This window comes from Ovis aries, chromosome 1 (genome assembly GCF_016772045.2).
Source record: "Ovis aries strain OAR_USU_Benz2616 breed Rambouillet chromosome 1, ARS-UI_Ramb_v3.0, whole genome shotgun sequence".
Classification (NCBI taxonomy): Eukaryota; Metazoa; Chordata; class Mammalia; order Artiodactyla; family Bovidae; genus Ovis; species Ovis aries.
Window position 1 is genome coordinate 215,561,826 of NC_056054.1, and position 9,700 is coordinate 215,571,525.

Genomic DNA, 9,700 nt, shown 5'->3' on the forward strand with positions numbered 1-9,700 from the left:
TGCTTCTCAGGTCAATTCTGAGCTACTTTGAAGGCTCATCTTACACTAGGTGACCTCAGAAATATCTAGTTTCACTGCATTCTTCAGTCTGTGAAAATAGTATCCATTCTTAGTGACTAAAACCGGAGAATGTTTCCAGAATGAACAAAGGTAAGGGGAGGAGCAGTTTAGGAGACTGACCTTCAAGGAAACCAGGAGGACTAGGTTGTTTACTCTGTTACTTGAGCCGGTTATTAATCAACTCTGGAGGAGGAAATGGCAACCCCCTCAAGTACTGGGGAGAGAATCCCATGTACAGAGGAGCCTGGCAGGGTACAGTCTGTGGAGTCACAAAGAGTTGGACGCGACTAAAGCAACTTAGCACCATTAATCAACTCATAAGATTTGAGGCAATAGAATGTTTTTTAGATTATCAGTTCCTCTTGGTTCAAGAGTCACTAAGATCTTTTGTGAAACAACATCTGAACATTTGATTCACATGTATGTTCATAACATAGCAAAATATGTTCTCACCCCTTGGGCCACCAAGAAGACAGCCTCTCATGCTGTCTGGCATCTTTCTGAGACAAAACAGCCTGTATTTTCACACCTTGAATCATAAAATGCATTTATTCTTATTTCATTGAAAGAATTGAGAATTCAATTTGGTAATAATGAAATTTAAAAACTGAAACCTCATCCCAGAACTGATGGTAAATAGACTCGTATGAGATGACTCCACCTATTGGACAAAGTGGGTACTCTTACTCCTATCACCCATTACTAATAAATGAACCAAAGATGTGGGAGCTTCACTAAGGCACTGTGAAAATCAACTGGAGAAAAATAATTTCAGATGATTCCTTGGTCATCACAAATGGAAAAGTAGAAAAGAAATTAAAAAACTTATTTTATCTGTTACAGGACAACCACGAAGGGAATTTCTTATTGCATTCTATGTTTTAAAATGTAGTAATTCCTGAAAGACCAAGATATACATTCACTGTTTATCAAAGCATTTCACAAATATTTGCTGATCTGATTGTGTCTGCACAGAATGTCAAGATTTTTTTGGTGGCTGCACTGTGTAGCTTTGGGGATTTTAGTTCCCTGACCAAGGATTGAACCTGTGCCCCCTGAAATGGAAGCATGGCATTCTAACCAGGAGACTACCAGGGAATTCCCAGAATGTCAAGATATTTAATCAACTATATATCTGGAATTTAGATGGAGGAAATGAATGGCTTGTGTAGAGTAGTATAGAAAAACTAATTTCTGAGAATAAATATGCTAATTATAAATTTGAAATCAAAGGACATGAGTATTAACTGACTATTATTAGATTTTAATTAATTGTTTCCTATCCTATCTTATTTGATTGGCATTTTATTTGACAAGTTAAATAGCTTTCTATGCCTCAGTTTCATTTGCAAAATGAAGATATATTAATACTCAAAAATGGTTTACTAGATGGATGATTGTGTGCTCAGCACATTGATAAATATACACTGGAAACACACAGTCCCTGATACCAGAGAACACACTCTTAAGAGGAAATACAGAAAGAAGTCATGCTAATATGAGGCAATATAAACAGCAATATACCCCAGCACGTAGAATTATCAAGGAATGGTTGCCAGCTCAGCCCCAGAAGTAAGTGGAGTTATACTCAAGGAAGGCTTCTTGGAGGAAGCAAACTCTCAAGTAAAACTTAAAGGATGAGTGAGAAATAATAAACAAGGAAAGGAGGGTGGAGACCTTGGGATGCTCCAAGCTGAAACTACTAATGGATTCATAAGATGACATTACAAGAGGGGCATTTGACAAAACCAAGGTTCTTGGGGCTCTTGGGGAATATCAGTCTTAACTAAGTGTATAGAATAGAATCCCAAAGAGACTCTAATCTTGAAAAGTAAGGTGGTAAAATAAGCCTCAGAAGTGTCCCAGAGGGCCTGCCATGGGCCTTCTGGAAACTTGGTTTCCCTTTTATTGGTTGACAGCTGACATTTTAGTTTCAACCTTCCAAGGAGCAAACACATTTCTTGGGCTTAATGTCAGGAAGACCTGACCTCTTTATTGGAGTATGATTTTATTTATCAAATAAATCATGAAAAATACCATGTGGGCTTAATAAACATGAGACCAATGAAGTGGTTAGTGCTTCCGAGTCACCTTCTAACCCAGAAGTGTAGTGAATGGAACACTGATTTCCAGAAATAGTATTCCAGAATCTGCTGTGGTTCTCTCTGTATTTTAATAATCCGCATCTGCATTTTACTTCAAAGTTTTGTTATCTTCCTTGGTGATAGCTGTAGATTTTTGTTTTGCTTGTTTGGTTTGGTGACTAATAGAAAAAATTACTATTACAAAATCATTGCATTTTTGGTAAACTGTTTATTTTGTATTGGGGTTTAGCTGATTAACAATGTTGTGATGGTTTCAGGTGAACAGTGAAGGAACTCAGCCATACATATATGACAAAATCATTGTATTTTTTAAACTAAGCGTTTGAATTGTATGCAAATGGTTTATTTTTATATTTATTATAATTCCTTGCCTGTTTGTTCATGGATTCAAAAGAACCAGTTTCCCTTTAACCTTTAAAAGGCCTGTAAAGACTTTGTGTTTTCTTCACAGATACAGGCTAGTTCCAAAGGTTTATTTTCCTGAGCAAATTCATGATGTTGTACGTGCCACGAAGTACTTCCTGCAGCCAGAAGTCTTACGCAAGTATTCAGTTGACCCAGGCAGAGTCGGCATTTCTGGTGACAGTGCTGGTGGGAATTTGGCAGCTGCCCTGGGCCAACAGGTAACAGAGATCCCTGAGATGCTGGTGAAAGGCGGGTGCATGTTAATGTTCTATAGACAGCACATGTCCACTAGGCATGGCGAAGGCCTAGCTGAGTAGGCTGGTTACTCAGGGGCCAAGTTACTGAGACGACTGTACTTGGAAACTTCTCAAAGATCTTTCTGAAGTAGGAAAATGGGTCTTTGAAAGAAGGGTCATCTCTGAGTCCTTGGAAAGGCCCTGATTACAATTAATGAGAGAGGAGAGCTAGCATTTTAGCATCCTACCCTTGCCCTTGGGGATATGTGTGGAAATTAAGTCTTCTCTGCTCCTTTTCCATGTTGGACTTGAAAAAACAGTATTTTTGCTTATGTTTCAGTTGCTAAGATTGTTTCCTTAAACTTTGAGCCAAATTAAAAAATTTTAAAGTGTTTTTTAATATAAAAGAAAAAGTTAAATGTTAACTTTTAAGTTAAATGGTTCAGCCACTTTGAATGTTAAAATATATGTTAACCTGAGCTTGACATCAGGGACTTCTCCGATGGCTCAGACGGTAAAGCGTCTGCCTACAATGAGGGAGACCTGAGTTCAGTCCCTGGGTCAGGAAGATCTCCTGGAGAAGGAATTGGCAACCCACTCCAGTATTCTTGCCTGGAAAATCCCATGGAGGGAGGAGCCTGGTAGGCTACAGTCCATGGAGTCACAAAGAGTTGGACACGACTGAGTGACTTTACTCACTCACTGAGTTTTACTTGGTTAAATTTTGTCTAACTCTAATGGCATCCCAGATTTTGGGCAGCTGTGTAAATTCAAAGATGAGTACATTTTTTTCCTCTCATATAGGTTAAATAAGAATAGCATTTCTGTCTTCTTACCTCCAAATTTCTTTTGGCATTCTCAAATAGCATCTGCCTTTTCATTTGTGGAATGTCCTGATTTCTTCTCTTTTGCTGTAATTAAAGAACTTAGTTCTCCACTTGGCACTGGTGGGTTTGCTATCCACATGTCCTGGTGCACTGGGGAGAGAATCATGGGCTTTAGAACCAGACAGAACTGGGTGGAATCCAGGCCCCCCTAGGGAAGTTGTACGGCTTTGGGCAAGTCTCAGGAAAATGAGGATCGTGCCATCTGAATGAAGAGCTGTTGCCAGAACTTAGTGAGATGATGTATGTACAGTTCTTGGCATGTATTAAGAACTGCTTTTACAGAGCAATTACATCTTCCCTCAGGATAGGGTTCTAAAGTCTGTTGCGAAACAAAATTGTTTGGCTGAAGTTATCTTGAAGATTGTTTAGTAGCCTGTGAAACACAGTGACCTAGTTAGCTGCCTTTTAGATGTAAAAAATATATCATTTTAGATACTAGAATTACAAAATGAGGCAATATATTTGCATTTCAGGGAGACCTGGAGGAATGGAGTTCTGCAGTGGTAGGGGTTCAGTCACATTCTCGTCTCAGTTGCACTCTCAGACACACACTCATGAAGTACAATGGAAGGTGCACTGCCAGCATGATTGAAATTCCCTCCCTCTCACCAACAGTGAGGACTCGAGGCTTTTCAGAGGAGAGACCATGAGGTCCTGTTAAAAGACTTTGGAGTCCCATCATCTGTTCATTTAGCTTTTCATACCCATGTCCTCTGGAAGAGTCAGCCTAGTTTTTTCTCCCCAGTAAGGCACTGCCTTTTGGGGCCTTTCTTGGGAATACAAAACTATCCATCCATAACTCCCAGCATGATGAGTATCATGCCAAAGGATAGAAACAAAGACTGTTGATGGGTGTTTAAAGACCTAAGAGATCATGTACTTTCGAAGTGTTCACTCAAAACTATGAGTTGTGAGCATCACACCTTTCTTAGTAAATATCCAGCAGCTTGAAGGGTGGTGGTGATGGTGGTGGCCATTCAAAGTGAAATGAAATAATGTGTTTGCTTTTTCTTCTCCAGTTTAATCAAGATACCAACCTAAAAAATAAGCTCAAAGTGCAAGCTTTAATTTATCCAGTTCTTCAAGCTTTAGATTTTAATACACCCTCTTATCAGCAAAATATGAACACCCCCATTCTGCCCCGGTATGTCATGGTGAAGTACTGGGTGGACTACTTCAACGGCAACTATGACTTTGTCCAGGCAATGATAGTCAACAATCACACGTCACTGGATGTGGATGAGGCTTCTGCCCTCAGGGCCCGTCTAAACTGGACATCCCTTTTGCCCACTTCCATCACAAAGAACTATAAGCCTGTCATGCAGACCACTGGCAACTCCAGGATTGTCCAGGAGATCCCTCAGCTGCTGGATGCCCGCTCGGCCCCCCTCATCGCAGACCAGGAGGTCCTGCAGCACCTCCCAAAGACCTATATTCTGACCTGTGAGCACGATGTCCTAAGAGATGACGGAATCATGTATGCAAAGCGTTTGGAGAGTGCAGGCGTGGAGGTGACCCTGGATCACTTTGAGGATGGCTTCCACGGATGCATGATTTTTACCAGCTGGCCAACTAACTTCTCAGTGGGAATTCGGACTAGGAATAGTTATATCAAGTGGCTGGATCAAAACCTGTGAAGGAGGGAGATTTCTGAAAAGCTTGAGCCCCTCCTGATGACCTGCACCTGCTTTGGAAAGACATTGACTCTTTAGTCGACTAATTTCCTCTCATTACTTATGAATTATGGAATCTCTATTCCCTGCAGACTTCATGTTAATTTAATTTTAAGAAATGCTTTTGAGTAACATAAGTGCAAAAACATCTGAATCTGGTCCTGTAAGTGGGCCAGTCTCTCTGTTCATGTTTTAACCAAATTACTACTAATGCCCACAGCTACAGACAGCAGGGTTAGGAGCTGGAATTAGGCTTGGGTCTTGCCTCCGTCAAGTTCTTTTTAGAAGAAATTCTACCCGCTGCGGATGACCTTTAATGAGTAAAGAAAATGTGGGCTCTTCTTCAACTTGCTAGAGTTTGAGTTCAGAGCAATGTTAAATATGTGTACTTCAAGGTCAGTGCTGGGTACCAAATGCCCTCTGTTCTTTATGGATGGGTGGTTTTGTTTCCTATGGGAATTTTGGCAAAGCTGTTCTAGCAAGGACAAGTTTCTCAAATGACTTTCTTCCTTTACAGTGTTAATTTATATGATAGCTATCTATAAGTCCAGCTGGATTATGATAATACTTGAAAGTTACTTTCTACCACTATTATTAGAAAATAAGAGGTTGCATGCACTGGATATCTGCACACCATTGTTTTTTGGTTATGCCATCTCCCTGGGGGAGATCTTCTGGGAGCAAATTTATTTAGATTTAGAATAAATGTTCTTTTACAAAACAAGTAAAAATAGACAAGTGAACCAACCCAATGTTTTCATAATGGCTACATCTGACATAAGTTACTAAGAATAGTGTGTATATATTTGGCATAGTCAGAGAAGAAGATACGTTTAATATTAAAATTATGAAAAATGCCTTTAGAGGGTCTAGTTTATTCTTGAAAACTCAACCTTTTCACTTGTGTAGCTTTAAAATGGGACTATTTTGGTATATATAATGTATCATTTATTTTTTTAAGTTATTTAATGTTAATATATATAGCTAGACAAGATTTTTCAGGATAAAGTCAGTAAAGAATATTAAAGATAATGATGTTTTTTTTAAAAAAAAAAACTACCTTAAGGTTTAAAAAAGTGACTTTAGAATTATATCCACAAATAATTTTATGGAAAGAGGTAAAATAGCTATTAATATTATTATATATTGAATAAAAAGCCTAAATACTTTGATGTTTATATGTATAACAAGTTAAAATAATTAGACACTATGATTACACCTAGTAAAGTCATCTAAGTTCATAGTTCAGGAACTTAGATGAGATATGCACTGGTCATTTCTGCTGTCTGTGGTTGGAGGAGCTACTTCATACTCTTGCGGTGATACCCTTCATTATCACCTTCCAGCTAGGTCTGAAGTTACAGTAGACCAAGTTTCATTTCATGTGAAGCCTTCACTGCCAGTGGGACATCCTTGGCACAGAAAGAAGCTCCAATTCTGATTCGACTTGACTATGTTTTTGCTCCTTCCTGCCACTCTTCCTACTGCTCCAGTCTGTGCTTCTTTTAGGCACTGAAGAAAGCAGACATACAGCCAAGCCTTGATACAGTCAATTCACCAGAGGAAAGAAAGTAGAACCTTTTTACTCATTTGGAAGATAGGTATTTCCTACTTATGAGGGGGAAATAACAAATGAGAATCTGCATATTTATTGTTCATTTATTATTTAAGTTACGAGCATTTTATGTACGGAAGTAAATGCAACAGTGAGTATATGTGTGTGTGCCTATGTGTGTATGAAAATAATCATACAGACTAACCTGCTAATGGACTCGGGCAAGTCACTTACCATCTCTGGGCCTTTTTGGCCTGTCCTCTAAAATCAGAGAATTGAACAACTTTATGAGGTACCTTCCAATTATACATTCCAACCGTTTTGTCAGACTGGCGAATTGTATTGGCTTCTTCTTCAACAGTGTTTTGTTTTCTAGGTCATTATTCCATATACACAGACATATGCAAGACCAGTTTTGTTTATTTTTTCCTAAAAAACTTGGACTTTAGTTCTTATTCTATGATAGCTAACCTCCTGATTTAATACTATTCTTTTTTACATCATTTGAAGGAACCAATGTTTGGATCTTATTTTGAGGTTATCCATCTCTAGGGAAGCAAGAAAATATAATACATGCACAAAATTCCTTAAAATGGCATTTTTCCCCAAAGTTGTGAGCCAAATTTTGTAGTAACTACAGACAATAAATCTAGCCCTTCTAGATGTCCAAAGGGCTCTCTCAGATGAAAAGAGGGAGTGAAAGAAAAAGGGGGTCAAGCACTGTTTCTGATGAAGCATCTCAAGTTTCATTAAAGCTTATATTGAGAATTCCATGGTGGTCCAGTGGTTACAATTTGGCCCTTTCACTGCCATGGCCTGGTTTTGATCTCTGGTCAGGGAACTAAGATCCTGCAAGCCATGTGGCGAGGTCAAAAATAAATAAAGCCTTTATGTATGTGATAATGACTTACAGTGTATCCCACCTTGCTTGAAGTTTTCCTTGGAATAATAATTGGGAATCATGATACACAAGAACCACTAGATGCAAGAGAGGCTTATTGTTGTTTAGTCGCTAAGTCATGTCCAATTCTTTTTGTGACCCCATGGACTGTAGCCGACCAGGCTCCTCTGTCCATGGGATTTCCTGGGCAACAATACTGGAGTGGGTAACCGTTTCCTCCAGGGAATCTTCCTGACCCAGGGATTGAACCCACGTCTCCTGCAGTGACAGGTGGATTCTTTACCACTGAGTCACCAGGGAAGCCCACAAGAGAGGCTAAACCAACCAAAATCTGAGTGCTAAGAATTCCTTTGGGAAACATACAGAGTTTGTGTTGAAGATACTTTGGTTTGAAATGAGTTTAAGTTTTTTCTTATAAAGAAAGTTTATGCTCTGCAAATTGATTTTTTTAAGTGTTATGGCTTTGTTTTCCCATTTTAAGAAAAGAAGTGAACAGTCTTTTAATAATGTTGTTTGTGAAATGTGAACATAAATATATGATGAAAAAATCTGTACTATAAAATATAGTGAAGTATAAGTTAGTTAATCTTTTATCATTGATTTGTGAAGAAGTTAAAGACTTGTATAATTATATTTGGGAATATAATATTTTGTGCATGATCTTTTAACCTTTGACTTTTTGCTTATTTCTCACTGCAAAGGGGAAGGCAGATTTTATGAAGGATTTTGGTAGCCAATCTATTTTGTAAGACGAAAATCCACTGTGGAGGTAGGAAAGTATAAATCTGTTTGATTCATGTTTGTAAATAAACTGTCTCTGTCTGGGAATGTGCCTCTTTCACTTCCCCTCATTCATTTTCTGGTTCCCATTTCCCTTTCTCTCCATATCCCAGGTCCCTAGCCACAGTGGGAAATTGTGCGCAAATCTTCGCCCCCTGGAGTCCTCCAGCTCCCTTTCAATTACTGAGAAGGGCTCAGTGGCCTCCTTTATGGCATTCATTTTGTGTCTGGATACAGTATGTGCTGCTCATACTGGAAACCTGCCTTGAACTGGCTAGAATATTAATAAAAACGAGGCAGACCCTTCAACAATCTGAGGACTTTCAATACACATTAAGGGTGTATCACAGTGCATATGAATTTATATTTGAACAAGTTCAACCAGAGAAGCATTGACACCACTGAAGGCAAGTTTTCTCACTAACTCTGACATTACAAGCAAAGCTAATAATTTCATGATTGAGTTTGTTATGCTCAGTTTACTTTAATATCATAGGAATTAATAAAAAAATTTTTTTCAAAATAAATTGATTTGGTTCTAAATGGTCACATATGTGTGGATAAATTAGATTTTCCTATTCAATTAGAGTTATTTTCATCTTCTCCAACAAAACCTCTGGTGGGTGGCTATATTTTGCTGGCAGGATCCACTAATGGTTCCTTTGGGGCATTTAAAATGCACTGTAAGTGTTTTAGTATTGCTTTTTCTTGTGATCTTTCTTTTTTAACCCCCCATTTTTAAAAATCTCATATTTTCCAACAGATCCCTTATTTAAACATCTAGAAGATACTGATATCAGCACGACATTCCCATGATTTCAGAGGTTGGAAATGTAAATATGATTTACAGTAGGCATACATGTATTGCTCAGCCCTGTCCACTTAGCACCAGCATTTTGTCACTAGAGAGAGAGGTTGGTGACATTTTGTGTCTTGTTTGGAATGTTCCTCCCAGATATTTCAGATTGAGAGCTCCATCTTCTCACATAGACTTTCTACCCAGACTAGCTATTTGTTGTTGTTTTTCTTTCATAAGAGTAGAGTTTTCCAGTTGCTACTTGACATGCAGTGGTTTAATATATGGACTGTGGAGGCAAA

General features: G+C 38.5%; 1 protein-coding gene across 3 annotated transcripts in view; it reads left to right on the top strand.

The window, feature by feature from the left end:
- Nucleotides 1-8,650, top strand: part of NCEH1 (neutral cholesterol ester hydrolase 1) — a 69,251-nt gene extending 60,601 nt beyond the window's left edge. For all 3 annotated transcript variants that reach the window (XM_042234357.2, XM_004003147.6, XM_042234359.2), the window contains exons 4-5: nucleotides 2,617-2,788; nucleotides 4,713-8,650. In XM_042234357.2, the coding sequence (XP_042090291.1) occupies nucleotides 2,617-2,788; nucleotides 4,713-5,330 (790 nt within the window). In that variant the 3' untranslated portion in view covers nucleotides 5,331-8,650. The remainder of the gene's footprint in view (nucleotides 1-2,616; nucleotides 2,789-4,712) is intronic.
- Nucleotides 8,651-9,700: the final 1,050 nt, after the last annotated feature.